Genomic DNA, 26,195 nt, shown 5'->3' with positions numbered 1-26,195 from the left:
AGTAAATTATAACTGTACTTGTCGAAAGTACCATGAGATTTCAAATGACCACAAGCAGTCAGGACATCTGTTCCAATGTTAAAAATGTTTGTGTCATCCTGGAGATTGCATTTGCAACAGGCAGTCCCTAATTATTCCATTCTTGGGAATTGGCTCATTGGATCAGGATCTGATCCTGAAATTGGATTCCCACGGGTGAACCCTTATGCTGTTGTGAAGGCCCATTTAAATCAACAGATCTCAATATGGATACAGGGATCTATTTGCACAGAACTGATTGAAGGCTGGGGAGCCTCAGATAGGAAAATGATACCTATTAGGTTCCCATCATCACTTTCTGCAGCTCCTGGGATTTCCTTACAGTGCACCCATCCACTATTGATCTGGCTCAACTCAACTTACAGTAAATATGAAATTGGTACAGTATGCTCTGTGGCTGAAATACATTTATTTTGGGATTCAAATAAATTAGGATTTAAGAAAATGGAACATATTCACCATAACCTATTGTACTAAAAATGTGACTTAGTCACAAGAAGACAGAAATTAAGAGCATTGAAATTAGTAAATCAGCATTTATTATCCCTTCTTCAGAGAACAGCTAGTAAATAACTGCATTTGTAACAGTCAATGTGGTTGCAAAACACCTTTTTTGAAACAAACGTACAACATTGTACTACACACTAAGTAACATGAGTGCTTTTGAGCTGTTCTGCTCTACTTCAACTCTTTCTTATCTATCTACATGCCCGCCCACCCCCCATCACTGTAGTACTTGAACACCTCACAAACATTAATTTATCCTCAACACTTCTGAGCAATAGGACAATATTGTTACCTAACTATTAGAGTGATGTACTGTACAGAACTAGGGTTGGAATAAGGGTTGGGCTCTCTAGGGAGAAGACTGGAGCTGAGAACAGAACTAAGGGTTCCTCTTTCCCTCTGAAAGTTGGTTGAGGTCAGACAGATTTTAAACCTTTGCTTCAAGATGTGGCTGATGTGTACATATTAAGTAAGGGAAACTCTCTTATATTGTAGTTGTCCCTTAAAATGACAGGCCATTATTTGTTTAAACTCCAGCTAGACATACAAAATCCTTTCCCTCTCTGAAAAACTTGTTCCATTGAGCAAACAAAGAAGTGCCTGGTAAAGTCTTTTTTATCTTAATTTAAACAAAACAACATAACAGCATATAATTTAGAAAAACACAGTAATGTAGGGCCAAATTCTGATCAGGTAATGCAAGTAGGTGTGGTATTGTATTAATTTCAATGGACTATATGGGCCCAAAAAGTTAAAGGTGTTAACATGATCCTGAAACTGTCCAACAGTAAACAGTTAAACAAGTTTTGGAGTTTGGTATACAGAGACCGCACCCAGGTTAATATCATGGCAAACATACAATTAAACAACCTTTTAACCTTTTATTAAAAATACATTAGAGGGAAAGCAGTTAAAACACTTGAAATGTAAAATATTAATTAAGGCTTTCATTTTAACAACATTCCATTTCCTTTTAGCTGGAGAGAATTTTTAGAAGGAAACCTCCCCCTATTTGGCAGGTTTTTGGAAAGTAATAACTGTCCTTTAGAGGGGAAAAGAAGAAAAAAATCAGCTGAGTGAGACTGGAGTTGTTGTTAAGTCCAGTCCAGTTTCCTAAAAGACAAAACAAGACAAACATACAAGAGTGGGGAGAAAATAACAAAGATAGAAAACACAGCTTCTGTTTCTGTTGTTGACTCTCATTTGCAACCTCTCTGCTAGAGAAGCACAATCATGGCACTCAGGCTTATCAGCCATTCTGAGATCCAACACACTTGTATTAGCATCAGGATGTTCAAGGCATTGCTTTTAGTCATCTCTGTAGTCATAGGCTTACAGCAATGTTGCAAAATATACAGTCTAGGATGACTAAAACAGACTTATTAGACAGAAGGGAAAAGGAGAAGGATAGGAAAAAGAAATAAGGTGGGGAAGGACAAGGATACATGGGTGTGGTGTGACAAAGTCTCCCATCTCAGATGACAGTTGGGATTTAGCCAGAGCCAATTGAGGTGGAGGTGGCGACATTATCAGAGTCCCTCTCTCTGGCCTGGTCTGGTCAGGACATCTCTCAGGATCAGGACAATGAAGGTCCACCAGTGTTACAGTAGATCCTGCAGTCATAGGAGATGGTGAGGATGGTATACATGATGCTGAAGCTCACTGCACCAGTTGTTGGCAGACAACTTCTGCTGATTTCCCTCCAAAAGTCTTTTCTTTTAAAGAACCCTAGGCAGGAGTGATGGGCAGAATAGCCCATCTTCTCATTTTTTGGTGGCCTAAGTTCCAGCACATCAATTTTGGTCTATTCATGTCAGGTCCCATACTTTTCTTGTTTACGGGGCATGATCTCAACACAGTCCTTGAGTTATATCAGCAGACTTTTTTTGTTTGGACTAATTCAGTTTTTGTCTCCTTTTTGCACCTTTTCTCATCAACGTTCATTTTACATTACTGTGATATTTTATGAACTTTCACTCATTTCTTACAGTTGAGCTAACAATTAGGGTAATTTTCTAACCCAGTTACAACAACAGCGGCTCCCATCCATTTCAGTGGGAGTCACATGTGAGCATCTGAAAGCAGAGCATGGCCATAAAACTTTTATAGGAAACCTTTGTGTAAAAGCCTATGTTACTAAGCTTTGAAATGTATTGCAGCCAAAGGCTACAAGTTTGATATTGCTTGACTTTTTGTTCTTTTCATAGTTCACTGTTTAAGTTGTCGTACATGCGGTAACTCTGAATAGTACTGTATTTCATATAAACTCTGCCTATAGAAGTACTTTCAAGGAAAGCTTTGCTTTTTGTGGTAACACTAGTACCCATGTAAGTGAATCAAATTTTTAAATTGTTTCTGTGTGTACTACAAGCAGCTATTTTCTTAATTCATATATCCTTTCAGACTATATGCTTTCAGGGCAGTAGGCCAAATTCACGGGTGGTGTAAGCAAATGAAGTTCAGAAGCTACTGACACCTACAATGGGAGTGAATTTGGCTAGTATTGATTGCTATAATAAGGATGAAACTGAAATGTTTTATGTGGGCTATATAATATTGAATTATCTTAATTATTTATTATAGTATAGTCATAGAGACAGCAAATAAGGATATCGTAGAGTGGACTTACCTCAGAACTTGCTGCCCAGATCCTTCAGCCTCATGATGGGAGAGAAACAAAGTGGGATGAAGAATAGCTCCCTTATTAGGGACCCATCTTCTGATAGAAGCAGAACAGACTGATCATTCCTGACACAGCGCTCGATCCTGCAAAATGCTGAGCACAGGCCCGCAATCTGTTTTGTAAGAACATGTTTAACTTTAAGCACTTTGCTGATCAGGGCCAGAGTGTTCAGCATCTTGCAGGATTGAGGCCACATTGAGATCTCTCCAGGAGATAGAATTACTGTGGTTAGACATAACACAGGCTGTACTGATAGGGAACTGAGTCAATAGAAATACTTGTGGCTGAATATGGTGCCTGATCCAAAGGATTCAAAGTCAATGAGAGCCTTTTAATTTACTTCACTGGGATTTCGATCAAGACCATGGTGACCATGAAAACCATTCAGTTAATTGCTATGAAGTTATCATGAGATATCTAAACAAATGTCTAGTCAGTGATGTGGAAGAGCTCATGATCACGATATCTATTAGTACTAATATTATAGGCAGGTGTAGAAGAGAAGACTTGAAATCTAAATTTAGCAGAAAGGATATTGATCAAAATAGAACCTGTAGAGCTGATTGTCATGGAGTCACAGGTCCAGTGCTCTGGAACTGCTCTGTATGAAGCCAGCCAGGACTCTGGAGTAGCGTAACTCCCCTCAGGGCACGCTATTCAGGGCAAGGAACCTCCTTGGCTATGGTCTGACCTCAGAGCATTCAGCACCCCTATTCTCACTGTGCACTTCCCGCAGCAGGTCCACCTGGATGGGAACCCTGGGGAAGCCAGAGGGGCCCTGCACCCCAACTTCGCAATCAGCAATGACTCTCAGCCAGTGTTGCAAAACAGAAAGTTTATTAGTCTAGAGGACCACAGCATAGAACAGAGCTTGCTAGCACAGAAATCAGGATCATTCAGTAAAGTCCATCTAGGGGTGACCCAGTGCCTCATGTCCCCTGGGTACCCCCTTCAACCCCTCAACAGGAGACTGACCCCTTCTAGCAGCCAGACCTCTGACACCCCTGTTGCCCCTCCTCCGGTCTTTGTCTTGCTTCCCAGGAAAGTGTCACCTAGTTGCATCTCCCTCCTGGCTCTTAGGTTACAAAGGACATCATCCATTACTTATGTGCAGGTCGCTGGAGCAGCCTCACCTGCCCCAGAGGGTCTCAGCAAAAGTCACATACCCTTATTCCCACCACTTACACTAATGTCTAATACACAGGGAAACTGAAGTACACACAGTATTCATGCAAAACAGTAAGACTCACATAGGCTCACGTACAACATAACAAGGGGAAAAACCCCACTTCATCACACTGACACAGAAAAACAACAAGAATTTGATGGATTACTTAAACTAAGAGAAAGCTGGCAGGTACTGTAGAGCATTCAGGTCTGGTTAAGACATCTGCTAAGGATGTCAATAATACAAAATTAATATAAAAAGATTAATATGAAGAAGAAAAATAGTGGAAAAGGAAAAATATGAGATTTACAGTTGCTGAGTGGAATCCATGATGCAAGGTCTGTTAGTTCATCTGTAGTGTTACGCATGTATAACCCATGCTTTATGTTATGGGTTACACAGGGTTCTTCAAAAATACATTATAGAAGGTCCCATGAAAAATAAACTGGTCAAGATAATCTCTTTAGGAACCTCGGTTGTGGCTGAGATGGTACTTACATTCTACATGTTTTATAACTTTCTTCAAAATTATCTTCTGGGATTAAATCTCTCACAATTGTTATCAGACCAGGAAATCCTTTCTATTAAATAAAAGCCATAAGTCAGCATGAAAATGCTTTCCAGATATTTTAAAAAGCGTTGTAGATGCTTTTTGACCTTGGATAACTCAAACCATTTGACATTTTAAAAACTTAAAATTTGGCTCACATTATATGTATTCCTCAGTGAGGAATGTGCACTTTGCTGAATGTGAAAAATATTGGTTGAGACACAAAGAAGTTTTGAATGAAGAAAAGCACTACAAGATCACTAGTAGTTATTTTTCCACATCAACTTGCATGTGATTTGCATGTGGCTAAGCAGATATGTACCCAGCTAAGCTGCCATCTTTTCCCATTAATCCCCTCTACTTGTACTTGCCAGAATTAGGAAGAAACTCAGCAAGCGTGGTCTTTCTGCAAATTTTACCTATTAAATTTTAAATGGGACTATTCAAACATGTAAGTTCACTCACATTCATAAATGCAGGATTGGGGCCGTAGAGTAAAAATACTCCATTTTTCAGGGACTGTCTTTTTACAATGCCTAGTACAATGAGGCCTTGATTCTTTTTTGGGGTCTTCACATGGAACCACAAACAAAGAAAAAAGGAGTTGTTGATTATTTAATTGTAGATCAGGCACTGACTCCCTACTGTGGGCTTGGTAAATCACTTAGGCAAGAGTCCTGTAAAGACCTGGAGATCTTCACTCCCAAGTCAATGGGAACTGAGACTGTGCAGCACTTTGCAGGACTGGGCCTATACTTCTTTGCTTCAGTTTCCCTAATTGTAAAATGAGGGTAATAGAACATAGCGACATGCCTCAGAATGGGTGTTGTAAAGATTAATTAGTTGAAGTTTGTGAAATGCTTTGAAGACGAAAAGTGTTGTGCAAGAGCTAAGAATTATTACATAAGCACTCATTAAATCTCTGCCTTATGATTTATGGTATTTTATTACAATGGTGCTATTTGTGCCACTCTGATAAAGCTTGTGTCAGCATATCAATTGTAAACACCTATCTTTAGAAGTTTATAATCTAACCATAAAAATGTGCTTAAGGTTAATATTTGGCATACAAGTAAGTCACCAGGACCAGATGGTATTCACTCAAGAGTTCTCAAGGAACTCAGATATGAAAATGCAGAACTACTAACTGTGCTATGTAATCTATTGCTTGAATCATCTTCTGTGCCTGATAACTGGAAGCTAGCTAAGGTAATGCCATTTACATTAAAAAAAAGAAAAGATTGCAAAGGTGATCCTGGCAATTACAGGCCGGCAAGCCTAACTTCAGTATCAGGCAAATTGGTTGAAATTATAGTAAAGAGCAGAATTATTGGACACATACATGAACACAATATGTTGGGGGAAGAGTCAACATGGCTTTTGTAAAGGGAAATCATGCCTTACCAATCTATTAGAATTATTTGAGGGCGTCAACAAACGTGGACAAGGGTGATCCAGTGGATATAGTGTACTTGGACTTTCAAAAGCCTTTCATATGATATTTACTGTCTTATTATCTATCCCTGATAGATCCCTCACCACAGGCTCTTAAACAAAGTAAGCAGTCCTGGGATAAGAGGAAAAGTCCTCTCAGATCAGTAAATAGTTAAGACAGGAAACAAAGGCAAGGAATAAATGATCAGTTTTCACAGTGGAGAAAGGTAAATAGCGGGGTCTTCCAAATATCTGTTTTGGGACCTGTGCTGTTCACTATATTCAGAACTGATCTGGAAAAAAGAGTCAACAGGTGGAAAAGCTTGCAGATGATACAAAATTATTCAAGCTAGTTAAGTCCAAAGATGACTGAAGAGTTACAAAGGGATCTCAGAAAACTGGGTGAGCTGGCAACAAAATGGCAGATGAAATTCAAAACTGATAAGGACAAAGTAATGTACATTGGAAAACATAATCCCACCTATGCATACAAAATGATAGACTAAATTAGCTGTTACCACTTAAGAAAGAGATCTTGGCATCATCATGGATAGTTCTCTAAAAACATCTGCTCAGTATGCAGCAGCACTTTAGAAAGCTAACAGAATGTTAGTAATCATTAGGACAGGGATAGATAATAAGACAGTAAATATCATAATGCCACTATATAAATCCATGATACACCCACATCTTCAATACTGCATTCAATTCTGGTTTCCCCATCTGAAAAAAAGATATTAGAGTTGGAAAAGGTACAGTGAAGGGCACCAAAAATGATTACGGGTATGGACCAGTTTCCATAGGAGGAGAGATTAAAAAGATTGGGACTGTTAATTTTAGAAAAGAGATGACTAAGAGGTGATATGCTAGAGGTCTATAAAATCATGAGTGGTATGAAGAAAGCAAATAAAGAAGTAGTATTTACTACTTGACATAACACAAGAACCAGGGATCACCCAATGAAATTAATAGGTAGCAGGTTTAAAACAAACAAAAGTAAGTACTTATTCACACAACACACAGTAACCCAGTGGAACTTGTTGCCAGGGGATCTTGTGAAGGCCAAAAGTATAAGCTGGTTCAAAAAAGAATTAGATGAGTTCATGGAGGATAGGTCCATCGATGGTTATTACCCAAGATGGTCAGGGATGCAACTCCAGGCTCTGAATGTCCCTAAACCTCTGACTGGCAGAAGCTGGGACTTGATGACAAGGGATGATCACTCAATAATTGCCCTTTTCAGTTCACTCCCTCTGAAGCATCAAGCAGTGTCAACTGTCAGAAGACAGGATACTGGGCTAGATGGACCATTGGTCTGACCTCAGTATGGCCATTCTTATGTTCAGCCTCAGAGCAAACACTTTTTAACATTTGACTGTTTCAAGGAAACTGAAAAATAAACATTTTGTAGCCTGAACGTTGTTGCCCTCCTACTATATCACTCAAAATTCTCTTTTAAAATAATATTGGAATTTTTATTACCATTGCTTAGGTATCTAGAACAAAATTCTTTTCTGATCTAATCCCTGAATGCATTTTGCACCCAAAATTCTCTTTGGCTCATTTGGAGTTCTGGATGCTATATCTGTAAGCAAAAACCACAAACCAACAACAACAAAAGACACCAAAAATACAGACAAATGATCTCAGTCTTCTGGTGCATTCTAAATATTATTCAAAAATGTTCCAGAAAACAGCAGCACATATGTAATATAACTATATTACAAAGGAAACACCTGTAATCAAATAGAAGAATAACAATGATGGAAAAAGAATATGACTACTCAGAGACACCCATTGCTTATGGGCATAGTGCATGGAAATTGATCTCTCTTCTATATAACTCCTTGCCAATCCACTCTAAATTTCATTGGCTAATCTCCATTTTGCATCAAACATTGCAACAGAAGGGACTTAGAAACTTTTGTATGGGAAATAATGAAATTCATTTTACATCATTAATGTCAGAAAGAAAACTGGACCTGAGATTCTGTATTTGCCTGTTCTGTCTATAAACTGGAAGTGGAGTGCATGCTCTATGTTCAGACAACACAAGGCCATTCTATCATATTTCATATATATAGTTAGGATTACTTAATTTTCCTTGAAGTGGTTACTACTGGGGTTCTCCTAGAAGTAAGAGAAAGATAAAGCAAGGAAAGGTAAAGCGTTAAGGTTGGTGCTAGGCTTACAACACCTTAACTTAGTATTTCCTGACTTTCAGATTTTTTTTTAAATTGTGGCGACAAATGTTCTAGAATTGTTCAGTTAGTAGACATATTTACAACCCTCCCTTAGCAATGTTTTTTTTATTAGGGAATCTATCTATACTTCTCACGTGCATGAATCCATAAAACTGGCAGCTTCAGATGAAAAAGACCAATGATTAACTACCAAGAGAGAGACTTGGAACTTAATGTTAGTGCTAGTTATCCAGCTAATCATTTATAGATTACCAAATATCCATAAAGAACCTCAATTTCATATTGAGAGCATGGGGTGATAATGGTGGGCACAGTAAAAATGTTATTTATTAGATAGAAATCTATTTATGATGATGTTCAGTCTCTTTAGAACTGGGTATTCACCCACGAAAGCTCATGCTCCAATACGTCTGTTAGTCTATAAGGTGCCACAGGACTCTTTGCTGCTTTTACAGATCCAGACTAACAAGGCTACCCCTCTGATACCAGTCTCTCTTTAAGAGCTTCAAAATTTTGTTGCTATCACTTTTAAGATAAAAGGAAATCAAAACTGCATCTAAGGACTGCTAACCAACAGATTTCTTAGCATGATGCAACAGGCAGTGCTTGTTGGGTAATTTCATGCAACAAATCTCTGGTATTGGGATAAATAAATTGCAAGTAGTGGACCCCATATACTTTCACTGAAACCTAGAAAAAGTTTCAGATGAGTTAGTTGCTGGCTGTAGCCAGCATTCTCAAGATATTAATGTTTTTTAAATGTGGGTAAATTTGGAAAACAAAATGGATTCTGTGACAGTCTCCAAAACGTGTACGGTGATTTTATTTATTTTTATGTGCATTAAAGAGCTTCCCAAAACTATTTTATCTACAGTTTTCTAGGAAATCAGGTTAACAAGAAAAATGGGGAGCTTCACAGATATCAATGGAGTGTCATCCACTAACACCTAGTCTGAATTTGGCCCCAGAGGTGTTAAACCTAATTACATTTAAAAGGTATTAAACCTGAAATTATTAGGGATTAAAAATAGTGCCACAGTTTTTTTAATCTGATGGACTCACAGAATTACTGAAATTATCACTGAAAACTAAATTTGATGCAACCATTCGACGTAGAAATGCTCTTCTGGGTCTTTTACTAGATCCTACTCTTACTGTTGAGACATTATTAGCTCCCAGTATTATACTTTATTGTCAAAGTGATTTTTATTTTAGCATTGACTAAACAACAGGTCCAAATTACTTCCTAGTGTAACTAAACCGAAGCTAATGATGTTACAAAAGATAAATTTGATCCAAGGCATTGAACAAAATGAGGCCCTACACCTCCATGCAGATGTTCCTATCTCTTGGGAGTATCCTGAGAGCTTTATGGATCTCAGTAGATTTAGGGAGTTTTTGCTTTAGAATTGTGTCTAATTACCATTCTTTATGTTTTAGTATTCTGTGTGGCATTTTAAGGTAACGATAATGTGTTTAAAAAATCATTTTGTTTTAGGAAAAAAGTTTTGAACACTTTAGATTACTCAACATTATTTTAATAATTCACTATTATGTTTAATTTTTGCTCGTCTCTCAGCTTGGAAAATTAAAAATAGACCAGTTGTCTATACTTCTGTTTAAAATCAATTCACTTTAACTTTATCAAGCATTAGCCCAATGCTGAAGTGTTTGGCATACAAACATTACAGTGAAATATTTATTTGTAAGAATATTTTTTTTAAATGTTTCCATTCTACTTTAAAAAAATCATTAAACCATTTCTCCTGATTAATTTTTTAAAGTTAATTTATAACAAAACAAATTTCAGCCAAATTTGATCTGACAACATCCTTTTAACATTTTAGACAGTTTTCTGCATTTCTGTAAGAAGTTTATTGTAGAAACTGACATGCAAAAGGTATTACTAATAGAGAAAGTTCTGAATTAATTAATTTAATTGAGGAATGCAGACTTTATTACAGAAGAGTATAAGCAATCTTTGGTATAAATATCAGAAATTTTCCACATGAAAACTTTCAGAATAGGTTTACATACATGCCACAGCAAATTGGAAAAGCAAAACCATCCATCGTATCTCCCGTCAGCAATATTTTGAAACTGTAAAGGGCCCACTATGCATTAACTTGAGTATGTTTTTGGAAATATGCCAGTAGTTCACAAATGTGGAGCCATAGCCCTGCAAACTAATTTGGACTGTAACTATCATGTTTTATTCTATTCAACCAATGTATTTTTCTTTTCAAATATTGGTCTCACATAGATACAATTGTTGAGGTTTACTACTTTGTGCCATTTATAGGAATTGCTAAAAGCAATTCAAAAGAGAATCGAATTAATTCTAATTTAACAAACCAATATGTTGACAGAGCTTGTCTCTTCAGAGGAACTAAACAACTATTTCATTCAAATTTAAATTTATTTAATATTAGCCATATTATAGAATCATAGAAGTGTAGGACTGGAAAGGACCTCAATAGGTCATCTAGTTCAGTCCCTTGCACACAAAACAGGGTTAAATAATAACTAGACCATTCCTGATGCGTTTGTCTAATCCAGGGGTAGGCAACCTATGGCACGCGTGCTGCCTAGCTGATTTTCAGTGGCACTCACACTGCCCGAGTCCTGGCCACCGGTCCGGGGGTGGGAGGGGGTCCTGCATTTTAATTTAATTTTAAATGAAGCTTCTTAAACATTTTAAAAATCTTATTTACTTTACATACAATAGTTTAGTTATATATTATTGACTTATAGAAAGAGACCTTCTAAAACCGTTAAAATAAATTACTGGCATGCGAAACCTTAAATTAGAGTGAATAAATTAAGACTGAGCACACCACTTCTGAAAGGCTGCTGACCCCTGGTCTAACCTGTCCTTAAAAACCTCCAATGACAGAGATTCCAAAACATCCCTATGCAGTTAGTTCCAGTGCTTAACTACCCTGACAGTTAGGAAGCTTTTCCTAATATCCAACCTAAACGTGCTTTGCTGTAATTTAAGCTCATTGTTTCTTGTCCTATCCTCAGAGTTTAACAAGAACATTTTTCACCCTCCTCCTTATAACAATCTTTTAGGTACTTGAAAACTATCATGTCCCACCCACCTCCCAGTCTTCTCTTCTCCAAACTAAAGAAACTCAATTTTTTCAATCTTTCCTCATAGGTCATGTTTTCTAGACCTTTAATCATTTTTGTTGCTCTTCCCTGGACTTTCTCTAATTTGTCCACATCTTTCCTGAAACATGGCATCCAAAACTGGACACAATACTCCAGCTGAGGCCTAATCAGCACAGAGTGGAACAGAAGAATTACTTCTTGTGTCTTGCTTACAACATTGCTGCTAATACATCCTGGAATTATGTTTTCTTTTTTTGCAAGTGTTACAATGTTGACTCATGTTTAGGTTGTGATCCACTGTAACCCCCAGATCTCTTTCCACATTACTCCTTCCTAGGCAGTCATTTCCCATTTTGTATGTGTGCGACTGATTGTTCCTTCCTAAGTGGAATACTTAGCATTTGTCCTTATTAAATTTCATACTATTTACTTCAGACCATTTCTCCAGTTTGTCCAGATCATTTTGAATTTTAATCCTATCCTTCAAAGAACTTGCATCCCTTCCCAGCTTGGTATCATCCACAAACCTTATAAGTGCACTCTCTATTCCATTATCTAAAAAATTTGAGGCTATTGAACAGAACCAGACACAGAACTGATTCTCTGCAGGACCCCATTCGATATGCTCTCGCAGCATGACTGTGAACCACTGATAACGCTCTCTGGGAATGGTTTCCCAATCAGTTATGAATCCACCTAGGCCTGGTCTACACTGGGGGGGGAGGGGGGAATCGATCTAAGTTATGCAACTTCAGCTATGTGAATAACGTAGCTGAAGTCAACGTACTTAGATCGACTTACTGTGGTGTCTTCACTATGGTGGGTCGACTGTTGCCACTCCACCATCGACTCTGCCTGTGCATCTTACCGAGCTGAAGTACAGGAGTCGATGGGAGAGCGCTCAGGGATCCATTTATTATGTCTAGATCCAGCCGGTAATGAAGACATACCCTTATTGTAGCTCCATCTAAGCCATATTTCCCTAGTTTGTTTATGAGAAGGTCATGCGAGATAGTATCAAAAGTCTTATTAAAGTCAAGATATAACCGCATCTGAGAAAGCTATTAGGTTGGTTTGACACAATTTGTTCTTGACACATCCATGTTGACTGTTACTCATCACCTTATCATCTTCTAGGTGTTTGCAAATTGATTGCTTGAGGTGATGGGGTATACCTACCCCACTCTGGATCTGCAGGGGTTAACTGTGCATTGCAGGCTGCAGAAGCCAGGCTCCTTCACCTCTGCTGGGCATGCTAAGCCTGGAGGCAAGATATAAAATGAAGCAGCCCAGCTCAGCCTGGGCAGGCTGCTGAAGGGAAAGGATGCAGGCTGTCTCTAGGGAGCTGCTTCAGGCCCTGACTGCAGAGCCAAGGCATGCAGAGCCCCAGATGGATTCCAGGAGCTTGACAAACCCAGAGAGTCCCATTTTTAGGCACATGTCTCTTTTTAGGCACCACTGTGTTCCATAAAACTCCCATTCTGCTGCCATCTAATCCTGTAGGTGCCTAAATTCATTCAGCACCGAAGACTTTGTCTCTGGGTGTGCACTGCAGCATCACTCTGGACACCAAGGCACCTATCTCCCACCTAAGCATGAGCACTGCTGCCTCACTCTTGGCATCCAGACATGGATCTCCTGCCTAAGCCCCAGAGTAATTAAAACACTGGGGAAGATAGGTGTTTGGCCACCTAACTCGTGTGCAGGACCCAATCTGGTAGGTGTGCTCAGAAACTGTGTACTAGATTGGGCTTCTCAGGTAAATTCATACAGAACAGCTGGGGAGGGGTTATATTTCTGTGTTGAAGCAGGTTTTTCAGGGTATATGTGTGATCTGTTCCATCATGTGATCTACTTCTTGCGTGGTGTCTTTCTTTTGTGAAGGTGATTTTGAGTGTGTCAAGAACACCCTACCAGAGAAGCAGATTGCAATAACACTTCATACAACTAAATAGAGCATTTCCAATCCAATCACACCTTAATCTCTTCCTCTGAGTATTTTACCTGCAGAGAGTATGTCTGTCCCTTCTGTGTTCAGAATGTTGGACTTTACATGGATCTGACTTTGTCTTGACTAAGAAAAGTGGTGAGGTTTAGGCCAAGCTTAGGTAGCACATATTTGCGAAGTTTGACCTAAACTCAACCACTGTTCCTAGTGAAGACAAAACTTAGGCATGCTGGGAGGGCTACCTAGATTGAAATGCTCCAGGAGAGGTCATGGTTATACTATTATTGTATAACACCTCAGGAGAGTGTCCCTGAGGTACGTATGTGGTCATCCAGCATGCTTCCAGTTTCAGTAGCTCAGCTGGCTTCTTCACTCTTTAATGATTAAAAAAAAAAAAGGTAGCCACCAGGGACTGTCCCTGAAAGCAGAGCCATTCCCAGGATTCAGGCACATGTTTACCTTAACATACTTGATATTTTATTGTTCATTTATGTTAATTAAGAGAAAAGTGTGGGCATGAAGGACAAGAATCAGTTACAATTTTCTGGAGAGGTGAGACAGCAGTAATATCTTTTGTGCTGAAGGGATTGTAGCTAACTTTTTTTCTTAAGCCTGGTAAAATATGCAGAAAAGAAAATAGGTTCCCAAGCCTGATTTCAAATGAACAGATGTTTCACAATGAGGTGAGCAAGATGAGTCACCATAGGTTTTTGGAAGATGAGGCTCAAGAATCCTGCTTGGGCAGTCTCAGGATTGCACAAGTGTTGGTTGCAGTGACTTTTGGCATACACTCAGTGAAATTTTATAGAAACCACGTGCAACACTTTAATGAAATCATGTCAATACAAGTTTTTCTATCTTTGACAAAAAAATGGAAATTAAATTGTAATTCCATTAAAAATACTTTAAAGGTGACCTGAAAAAGGGCTTGTGCCCCCTTTTTTTTTTTTGCCTTTTTATTAGGTACAAGAGAGGCCTAATACATTTTTTTTTAAAATCTGCCTTTTTAATGTAAAAAACCAAACAGATTTTGTCCATCTTGGAAAGCTTACAAAAGTCTAAAGACACCTACAGAATTAGCAGATTTATGACATCAACAAGCAAAATGTGATTCATTTTCAGCAAAGCTTTTTAAACAGTCTCTTAACTATGTAACTAATAAATTTTGGGGAGAAAGCTCTCTTTGTTAACAATTCAACATCTCCACCTCTTCAATTAAGAACTGAGAAAGTTCTCAATATACATTTCCAAGCACTGCCACAAATGAGTCCTCAAGAAATCCAGGGAAGATTGGACTTGACTTTTTGTATTGGTATAGTTTAAAAATTTAACCAAAACCACATCAAATCCCAAAAACGAAACAGATTTTTTCCTGACCTTGTGTATAAATCATAATGAATCAAAAAAGGACACAACCCTACAGATTACCTATAAAGATTTGACATTTTTTAGAAAAAACTAAAAAATTCTGATTTAAGTGTGATGTGTGACATAATCAATTTGTTTGCAATACACAGAGGTAATGGACAGTAAATTCCCAGTCCTTAAGGGCTTTTCTACACACAAAACCCTACTAGTATATTTAAAAGCAGTATAACCCTTCCAGTGTGGGCACAGTTATAGCCTTATACCTGTAAACTGAGAGGAGATAGCTATATTGATAAGGCACCTTTTATATTGGTATAGCTCCAGCCAGACTAGACATTGTACTGATTTAATTATTTTGGTAAAAAACCACACCTCTACTCAAACTAGTTGAATTGGTACAACAACCCTGTGTAGACCAGAAACTTGCACCATATTAAGTATACAACACTATTCAGCCACCTGTTACAGTGGCCCTTTAGCAGGAAGTTTAGGTTTCATAATCATTACATAGCAGGATGAGGGTGAGATTTCAATTTTAATAATAATATTGGCCCTACTCCTGCAACTGAATCTGTGCAAGCAGATGCCTACACCCATGAAGAGCTCCACTGACAGCCTACCTAGATTTGACTTCAAGATGTGCCCATATTGTCTCAGGACACTATCATTAAGAACACTGAAAATTTGGTAGTTTTTTATTATACTCTGCTTCACAAAAAATTAGTAGCACAACATAAGACACTTCATGAAACGTTAAACGAGTCAGGAAAAAGATCTTGGCGTTATCGTGGATAGTTCTCTGAAGATGTCCACGCAGTGTGCAGAGGCGGTCAAAAAGCAAACAGGATGTTAGGAATCTTTAAAAGGGGGATAGAGTATAAGACTGAGAATATATTATTGCCCTTATATAAATCCATGGTACGCCCACATCTCGAATACTGTGTACAGCTGTGGTCTCCTCACCTCAAAAAAGATATTCTAGCATTAGAAAAGGTTCAGAAAAGGGCAACTAAAATGATTAGGGGTTTGGAGAGGGTCCCATACGAGTAAAGATTAAAGAGGCTAGGACTCTTCAGCTTGGAAAAGAGAAGACTAAGGGGGGATATGATAGAGGTATATAAAATCATGAGTGATGTCGAGAACGTGGATAAGGAAAAGTTATTTACTTATTCCCATAATACAAGAACTAGGGGTCACCAAATGAAATTAATAGGCAGCAGGTTTAAAACAAATAAAAGGAAGTTCTTCTTCACGCAGCGCACAACTTGTGGAACTCCTTACCTGAGGAGGTTGTGAAGGCTAGGACTATAACAATGTTTAAAGGGAACTGGATAAATTCATGGTGGCTAAGTCCATAAATGGCTATTAGCCAGGATGGGTAAGAATGGTGTCCCTAGCCTCTGTTCATCAGAGGATGGAGATGGATGGCAGGAGAGAGATCACTTGATCATTGCCTGTTAGGTTCACTCCCTCTGGGGCACCTGGCACTGGCCACTGTTGGTAGACAGATACTGGGCTAGATGGACCTTTGGTCTGACCTGGTACGGCCGTTCTTATGTTCTTATGTAAACCTTAATTTTCAATTAGCATGTAATAGAGATGAATTTGGATGGGCTGTCAGAAAAACAAGGGAGTTGATACAATGGAATTATGTAATGAAATGTGAATGCCGAATAATTATGTTAAAATAATTGATTGACTCTTCTGTTTTAAAAACAAGCTCATACTTTAGATGAAAAATAAAAGATTAAAGCATTTGATTTACCTAAAAATGACACACTTTCATAATGTGACATAATGACATTAATATGATATGAAGCATATCACTGAACAAAACATGATTAGACTGGCAACTGCAAGTCTCCCAAGTAATATTTCATGAGCAGCCCACAGAACATCCAAAAAGGAGGGATGGACACTAAAGCTCTTGTAGGAGGGTGCAAGAGTATACTTCTCTGCCTATATTTTGCCTATTCCCTTGTCCCGCAAGTCTTCACATCTTCCCGAACCCCTACTACACCTCCAAATGCCTCGCTGCACAGAATATACACCTCTCATCCCCCCTCTAATTCTCTCACCCATCCATCACATGGCCAAGCCCTCCTCCCAAGCAGACACCCCTCATCCCCTCACCCCTAATCCCTCATCCCCTCCATCACATGGCCAGTCCCTCCCACTCAGGCCTCCATCCAAGTTCCCTCAGGACACCCCCCCAGCCTCACTTCCCAACTCCCTCAGCACCAGCCAGATCTCCCCAGATCCATGGCCTGCCCCGTCTCCCCCTCCCCCGCGCCGCTTCCCCGGCAGCTCCCGCTCCCACCCGGCCTCGGCTCCCTCCGGTCGGCGCAGCCGCGCGGCGAGAGGCTGCGGGCGCTGACCCGCCCCGCGCCGCTCCCGTCTCTGAGCGGTTCCTCCGCTGACTCAGCGGCGCTCGTGCCCCGGTGACCCCGGCTCGGAGGCGGCGGCGGCGGCGTGTCAGGGCGCTTCCTCCTCCCCGCCCCCGCGGCACCTTCCCGGCGGACACTGGCCTCGGCAGCGGCTGCAGGAGGGACCGGCCCGGCCCGGCGCGGCGCGCAGAGCTCACCATGAAGCGGGGCTACGAGGTGACCCGCAACCCGCATCTCAACAAGGTACCGGGGCGGGGCGGGGCGGGGCGGTGCTGAGGAAGGGCCCGGGGGCGGGGGGGCGGCTAGTTAGTCCCCGCCGCCCCCAGCTCTGGGCGCGTAACGGGGGGACGTTTCTCCATGGGCGCCTCCCCAGCTCCGCGGGGGCGCCGGCACCTGTCACACCACCGCGGCTGGGAAAGCGGCGGGAGCTGAACCGGATCCCACCTCCAGCCCGGCTCCTCGCTGCCCTGGGGGGCACCGGCCTGGCTGGATGCCGGCAGGGTGGGGGCGGAGGCGGTTGTCTTGTAGACTCAGCACTTGGCAACAAACTCTGATACTTCCAAGTTCCTGCGGATCAGCTGATGCTTCCTCTGCCTTAGATAACGCCACTGACGCCCGGGAGACTCTTAATATAGACTCAGCTCCCTGCCCCTTTATGAACCACTTCGCCTTTCAAATGCCTCAGTTTACCCATTGAGCAAATTAGGCTACTGCTACATAATAGCATTGCCATCAAGCAGAGCAGACATATTTTTGGCAGACAAAGTAGGAAGCACCCTTCCCAGGCAGGTGCTGAAAAAAGTAGATGCTGGTAGAAAGTTCAGGTACTGATATGATACTGATATGCTCCCCTACAAATTCTTTGTTCCAACGTACACCTCTGCCCTGATATAATGCTGTCCTTGGGAGCCTAGACCCTTATATACTTGCTGTGGAAGCAAGCATCCTTGGAAGATGATAAATCTTCCCTTTTCTGCCCCCCAACTTCAGTCAACCCTGAATGAAGAAGACCTCTTTGACTTTTCAGGGCTAGGCAGGATTTCTGTTGGGTTTTCTGGCTGAAACTCTTTACTGTGAATGAAGATTTGTGTTATACACGTGCAATAACACTTTCAGATGAGTAGTAAAATTTTCTAAAAAAAGACTCTCCCATGGGAGGGGATTCTACAACCTATGTGGCTATATAGATGATTATTAGTGGAGGGGAGAAGAGCAAATGGAGAATTTGTGGGACACTGTCATAAGTGTTGCCAGTTGTGGTGATGGTTTATTATGTAATTGTGGCTGCATAAGACATAATGGCCTGAGACTACCGACTGCTACTGGGAAGACTATTTAACAGACAGCCAATAATATAGAGTTGATCTTTAAATAATAATAATAAAAAGTTAATGGTTCTAAAGTACAAAGGAACATAGGCAGGAACTTTTCCTGCAAACCAAGAGGCCCTCCCTGAGGTCTGAAATTAACTAGTAGTCTTTACACTAAATTTGATACTTTGTGCGAATCAGAAGTATACAATATAGCTATATTCATTTATATAAACAGTTACATAGTTTACCCTACCTTCAGATTCTTAATTTTTATATTTTGTTAGAAAGTTATGAATGACTCTTATTTACAAGATCAGTTTTTTACTTATGATTTGTGTCAAGCTGCATTTGGATGGAAATTGGACTTAAAACACACAAACAAAGCATTTTAAAATTGTTCTTTATTAGTTAGTTTTTCCCCCCACATTTAAGTTAAATAAAACTAAGTTTCTCAAAACACACTTTGCATTTAAAACTGATTTATTAAACAAAGGAAATATTTTCTGTAATTAGTGATTTGAATGGACTGTTTCTGGTCACCATGGCCCAGATCAACAAAAAGAGACTTAAGTGCCTAAACCCCAGTTTTAGGTGCCTATGTCCGAGATTTAGGCACTACTCTGATCCACATATGCCCTGTTTGGCTGCCACCTAATCCTGTAGGCTTTTAAACTCCCTCAGCGCCTAAATTTCCTCAGTAAAAGTTCCCTAGGTTTCTGTATTTCCACCTCTGGGCATGTGCACTGCAATGCTGCTCTAGGCATTCGGATGCCTGTCTGATGCCTAAGCCCCAGGGTAGTCCACAAACTGGGGGTAGATAGACGGAACAGCACCTCTCTTGACATTTTTGCTGCCTCAAGCCCAAAAAAAAAAAAAAAAAAAAAAAGCCGCGCGGACTGCTGCCAGAACTGCTGAAGCAAAACAAAAGAAAAAAAGCTGCCCAGATTGTGCCACCCCAAGAATGGACAGAATGCTGCCCCAGGCACGTGCTTCCTCCACTGGTTCCTGGAGCCGGCCCCTGACCACCCCCAGGACCCCCGTCCCTATCCAATCTCCCCTGCTCCCCATCCCCTGACAGCCCCCTGGGGCCCTCTATCCAAACCTCCCTGCTCTTTCCGCCCCATGTTACCTGTGGGGTGGGGGAAAGGGCGGCTCAGTCCTTTCTCTGTGTGTTTCCCCTGCTCATTTGGCTGCTCTCCCTGGCAGTCGGGCAGGGCTTGCTCCCTGTCTGGGCTTGTCTGCTGGGGACAGGGGCCAAGCATGCTGGGAGTGGAGGGGGGCCATGGCTTGCTCTGCCTCTGGCCCTGGCAGCAGGGCCCTGGCCCCTTGATCGCCCCCCTGCAACACCCCCTCCTCCGCCTAAAACTCCCCCTGCTCCCTGCCCCCTGACCGCGCTGCCCTGGAGCACCAGGTCTGGCAGCGCTATAGCCGTGCTGCCTGGCCGGAGCTGCAACCACGCTGCCCAGGTGCTGGGGGAACTGTGACTGTGAGGGAGACAGGGAGGGAGGGGAGCAGAAGGGGAGGGGCCAGGGGCCAGCCTTCGCCCTGCTCACTACGCTGCCTGGGAGTTGGGCTAGCTCCTCCGCAAGCATGTCCTGACCCTGCTCCCTGGCAGGAGCTCGGGGACCAGAGGGAAGGGTCCTGTGGGCCGGATGTGGTCTGTGGGCCGTAGTTTGCCCCCCTCTGATATAAGTGATCAAGAAAATAAAAAGACACATGAGGAAAAAATATTCAAAATCTTCACACTAACCACAAAACCTCAAATAGTCCTGATTTTGGGAGCTAGTGGTTAAGCACAGTTTTAGGATTCCAATTTACAAGAAAATGCAGCATAACAATTCTGTTAATAAGATCTAAACAGATAGAATTTAACTGCTGGGAGATTAAAAGATGAATCTCCACACTTGTGGACATCCCGTGAGTTAATCAACAATAAGTTAAGAGATTTCTTGGGTCTCTAGGGTATATAAATGTATTTGAAAAAATGTTTTGTTAATGGTCTAAAACACAAGATAATTCTTTGATCAGTACAAAGATTTTTCCACTCACAGATTAATAATAGGGTTGTAGATAGAATTCCCTAAGAATTCACCTCTTGCATTTTTATTCAAGACGACTTCATTTCAGCCAAACCCAAGTATTGTACTTCCCTTTTCCCCCTTCTACACCTCAGGCAGTGGGAAAGAGAATTTGTTTGCACAATCTAGACCTGGAGAAAATACACTGAAAAAAAAATGCAATGTGGGGAAAAAAATCTTAAAACTTCAAAGTTTGAAGTCTATATTCTAACAACCCTAAAACCAATAGCACAGCAAAGAAGCTTTCCCAAGAGATCCTTGTTCATGTCTTGGGTGGAAAAGAATAGGGTTTCTTATGAAAAATGTACAGTTAGAGCAGCCATAGTACATAACCATAAATCCATTTGTTTATGAAACATAGACTCATAGACTTTAAGGTCAGAAGGGACCATTCTGATCATCTAGTCTAATCTCCTGCACAATGCAGGCCACAGAATCTCACCCACCCACTCCTGTAACAAACCCCTAACCTATGTCTGAGTTATTGAAGTCCCCAAATTGTGGTTTAAAGACCTCAAGCTGTAGAGAATTCTCCAGCAAGTGATCCGTGCCCCATGCTTCAGAGGAAGGCGAAAAACCTCCAGGGCCTCTGCCAATCTGCCCTGGGCAAAATTCCTTCCCGACCCCAAATATGGCGATCAGTTAAACCCTGAGCATGTGGGCAAGACTCACCAGCCAGCACCCAGGAAAGAATTCTCTGTAGTAACTCAGATCCCACCCCACCTAACATCCCATCACAGACCACTGGGCAGGGGTGGCTCTAGGATTTGCGCCGCCCCAAGCAGGGCGGCACGCCGCGGGGGGCGCTCTGGCAGTCGCCGGTCCCGCGGCTCCGGTGGACCTCCCGCAGGCACACCTGCGGATGTTCCACCGAAGCCGCGGGACCAGCGGACCCTCCGCAGGCATGTCTCTGCGGGAGGTCCACCAGAGCCTCCTGCTGCCCTCCCGCGGGACGCCGCCCCAAGCATGCGCGCGCGCTGGGGTCTAGAGCCGGCCCTGCCGCTGGGCATACTTACCTGCTGATAATCAAAGATCAATTGCCAAATTAATTGCCAGAATTAGGCTATCCCATCATACCATCCCCTCGATAAACTTATCAAGCTTAGTCTTGAAGCCAGATATGTCTTTTGCCCCTCACTACTCCCCTTGGAAGGCTGTTCCGGAACGGCTCTCCTCTAATTATGCAGTGGATATATTTTATTAACTCTTGTCTTTCATTATTTTGATTTAAAAATTCATAGGTGCTTGTGTGTCACAGCAGTATCATATATGTTGGTGTATGTTCCCATATGCGATAGACTACATTTTGCCTTAACTGTACATAGGTTTTCTGATAAGAGTAGGACATGCATGAATCCAGAAAAAATAACCTTCCTTAAAACAAAGTACATTATATGTATACAAATATAATAATCTCTATACTCTATATTATTGGGCTTTGGAATATGTCGTCTGTAGAATGCTTCACAATGTATTGAGGTATGCCAAGAGAAAACAGAATCTTGTATTCAGGGGCGGCTCTAGGATTTCCGCTGCCTCAAGCAGGGCGGCACGCCGCGGGGGGCGCTCTGGCGGTTGCGGTCCCGCGACTCCAGTGGACCTTCTGCAGACGTGCCTGCGGAGGGTCCGCTGGTCCCGCGGCTCCGGTGGACCTCCTGCAGGCACGTCTGTGGATGCTCCACCGGAGCCGCGGGACCAGCGGATCTTCCGCAGGCATGCCTGCGGGAGGTCCACCAGAGCCGCCTGCCTTCCTTCCGTGGGACGCCGCCCCAAGCGCGCGCTTGGCGCGCTGGGGTCTGGAGCCGGCCCTGCTTGCATTACATAGAAGTCTACACAACAACATTCTTTAGATTAGATGCTTTCTTCATGAAAAAGCAGATGTACAGTCTGTTACCACTTTTGCTTAGCAGCATCCTTTAGCACTGTCCTACTACTCTTAAAGGTGAATGTGATGTTTAAAGATGACCTTGCTCTGTCTGTGGAACCCTAGTATTGAACATTGACTTGTTATAAGCCCTGAAGCCGTCAGCATTTTAAATTCTGAAGTTCTCCAAACTGCAATGTAATATGATACACCTCAGACTCCATTGCATCTTACATGCTGGTACAACTGCATCTAAATCACAAATTCCACTCAGGAAAGGTGTGGACATTAGTGTGGTTCAGTGAAGAGCAAATGGAAATCCATAAGGTTGACTGGAAAGTCTGGAAGGCCACTAAGTTGTTGAAGGAAGAGTGTGTGTGTGCATGTGTAAATACATGGAATGAGTAGCCTCCAATAACAAAAAAACCCTGACCTAACTCCTCTTGGTTTCAAAACACTCTAGTGAAAAGTGCTCTGTTTCTTCTGCTGCTAAATTCTTCTTCATCCTTTGTTTTACTTGGGTAACAAAAACATTGTCAACTCTTGGCAATGTTAAGATTGGTATCCCAATTTCCTTTTTTAAAAATCTTGCAATGCAAGCTTATTTCCATATGTTTCATTGAAATTTGGTTTAGAATATATCATTAATGCTATACAGAAGGGGATTTAAATAAGAAATGAAAAGACTGAAAACGTACCTAGAATTCAGATTTTAATAAGTTACTTTTGAAAGATAGATATGTGTCTTGCATGTGCAATCTTTGGTGGATGTAAAATATATAAGATGACTGATTTTTTTTTGTAATTGCTGTGACTTTCTAAAATTTGTTGTTTTCATTTTAAATTGTATTGCACTATAATCATGAACAGGTACAGTATTATAGTTTCATTTATCTATGTTCTACAGTTAGTATTTTTGTACACTTTAATATATAGATCCTCTTGGTATTAAATACTTAAATAGTATCAGAGGGGTAGCCGTGTTAGTCTGGTTCTGTAGAAGCAGCAAAGAATCCTGTGGCACCTTATAGACTAACAGACGTTTTGCAGCATGAGCTTTCGTGGGTGAATACCCACTTCTTCGGATGCATTCTTTGCATCCGAAGAAGTGGGTATTCACCCACGAAAGCTCATGCTGCAAAACGTCTGTTAGTCTATAAGGTGCCACAGGATTCTTTGCTGCTAATACTTAAATAGAATCAACTTTGCACAGTGCCTCCTGATAGATTAGCAAAAAGATATAGTTCCTGTTTCAGGGAATTTCTATGGTCTAAATGTTGCTTTGGGATCCACCAGCTTGTGTCCCTGAACTGTGTAGAAACCTGTTGACTTCAGTGGGATTGCCACAGCAAATTATAACACCTTCTTTGCTGGCTTATCAGTGCTCAGTGTGCAGGGTTGGCTCCGACCAACCCTTTCTCTCCTTACTCACTTCCTGACCATCTGCTTCAAAGAAGCTGAGGAGTTGGTGCATAGCATCAGTTGGCTCCCAGGCATCCCACCGGAAGGTCTGGGTAATCCATGTGGGTAGTGGGGGTTAGGGTCAGGGTCAGTGGGTCCACTGGATGATTGAATTGCTAAAGGATCACTCAAGGAAGACAAGGCCATTGCAGAAAAGCTAAATGAATTCTTTGCATTGGTCTTCATTGCAGAGGATGTGAGGAATCCCCACACCCGACCCATTCTTTTTAGGTGACAAATCTAAGGAACTTTCCCAGATTGAGGTGTTAATAGAGGAGGTTTTGTAACAAATTGATGATTTAAATAGTAGTAAGTAATCAGGATCAGATGGCGTTTTCCCAAGAGTTCTGAAGAAACTCAGATATGAAACTGCAGAACTACTAACTGTGGTACGTAGCCTATCACTTAAATCAGCCTCTGCATGAGATGACTGGAAGATAGCTAATGTAATGCCTATTTTTAAAAAGACTTCAAAGGTGAACCTGGGAATTACAGACCGATAAGCCTAACTTCATGTGGTGTTTAGATGTTGCTTGTAATTATTAGACTGGGAGCACTGGCTGTTGGGAGTCTGAAAGGACAGGAAACAGGAAGGAGAGGGGAGGAGTTGAGGAGGCAGAGTGAGAGTTAGAGAAGGTGCAGCAGCAGCTTGGTAAAGAGGTTTCCACTTTAAAAATAGAGTCCTGTTGAAGTTTGTTAGTACCTTGCCTGGTTGATACAACACTTCACTACCAGGTAAGTTGGTTGAAACTATAGTAAAGAACAAAATTAACAGACACATAGATAAAAATGATAAGTTGGGGACTGTTGTCAGTAGCTACCGGTGTGGTGCTCTGCTCTTGTTTGATGATAACAGTCAGCTGCGTGCATGTTCCCTCTGTGTGCTGCCCCTGTTCTGTGCAGATGGCTGACACAGCAGACCCTGAGTGACCACAGACTCTAGTAAGGTATGAAGGAACCTGAGCCAGGTTTATTGTAAAACGAAGCACAGTAATAGTTTCCCGTAGACTCTACAAGACATACTACGAATTTCTGCCCCCTGTCAATGGACCAGCTCAGTCAGTGGCGGGACTTTCCACTGCCCTCTAGACCAGACAAAGATGTGCACTCCGGGGCCTACTTTTATACAGTTACAGGACAGATTACTTATCCCTAGTGACGTATTGAGGTACAGCCCCTTAGCTCATTAGTGTGCTGTCTCCCTTTTTGATCATGTTGTTTCAAACACATCTATCCATCATGTTGTCCTTTTGACCCTGTCTTTAAGATGCACCTGCCTGTTCCTCGTTATCTCTGTGGAGTGTTCTAATGTTATCTTGGCACAAGTTCCTCTTATTAGCACTTATGTGTGGATGCACCTGCTTCTAGCAGCCTTCTTCTTGCCAACTTCTGTGAGTGGGGCCTGCCTCTGGCTCACAGCCCAGCTTTTGCTTAGCAATGCTGGAAGTACTTTGGTTCAGGCTTCAGGCCTCAGACTGGGCCTCTGACACGAGTTTGTTTCAGGGCCTTATCTTACTACAGGGATCAGTCAAAATGGCTTTTGTAAAGTGAAATCACGCTTTACCAATCTATTAGAATTCTTTGAGTGGGGTCAACAAATGTGGACAAAGGTATCCAGTGTGCCTTGGTACAGTATGAGCCTATGGTCTTCTAACTCAGAGGTAGGCAGCATATGCAACACATGTGTATACTTATATACTTGGCACTCCTAAATACTTGTCAATCTTATACTCCTATTCTACTTATATCTATTAATCACACCTTGATTTTATATGAAATAGCCTATGAGTTCATCATAGCAATAACACCTTTAAATGATAAAATGAACTAATTGGTTGCAGAGGGTTTCTGAAAATGCACCTGCAGAAATTCTGTCTCAGGGCATTGAACCATGCACTCCGTTCAGTGCAAAATTAGGCGACAGTCTCATCACATCTGAATGACCCTTTGTGGGCAGGTAGATACAAACATGCTGAAAGCCAATCCAGTTTTCACTCTAGACCCTTATATACTTGCTGTGGAAGCAAGCATCCTTGGAAGATGATAAATTACAAAAAACTCATATTATGCATCC

General features: G+C 41.5%; 1 protein-coding gene across 1 annotated transcript in view; it reads left to right on the top strand.

Moving 5' to 3' along the window:
* Positions 1-17,267: 17,267 nt before the first annotated feature.
* Positions 17,268-26,195, top strand: part of ME1 (malic enzyme 1) — a 359,661-nt gene continuing 350,733 nt past the window's right edge. Inside the window, exon 1 of the mRNA XM_045009647.1 lies at positions 17,268-17,648. Coding sequence (XP_044865582.1) covers positions 17,604-17,648 — 45 coding nt within the window. The 5' untranslated portion in view covers positions 17,268-17,603. The remainder of the gene's footprint in view (positions 17,649-26,195) is intronic.

This window comes from Mauremys mutica, chromosome 3 (genome assembly GCF_020497125.1).
Source record: "Mauremys mutica isolate MM-2020 ecotype Southern chromosome 3, ASM2049712v1, whole genome shotgun sequence".
NCBI classification, from domain to species: Eukaryota; Metazoa; Chordata; order Testudines; family Geoemydidae; genus Mauremys; species Mauremys mutica.
The sequence above is the reverse complement of the archived record's forward strand: the minus strand, read 5'-3'. Positions and strand labels throughout refer to the sequence as shown.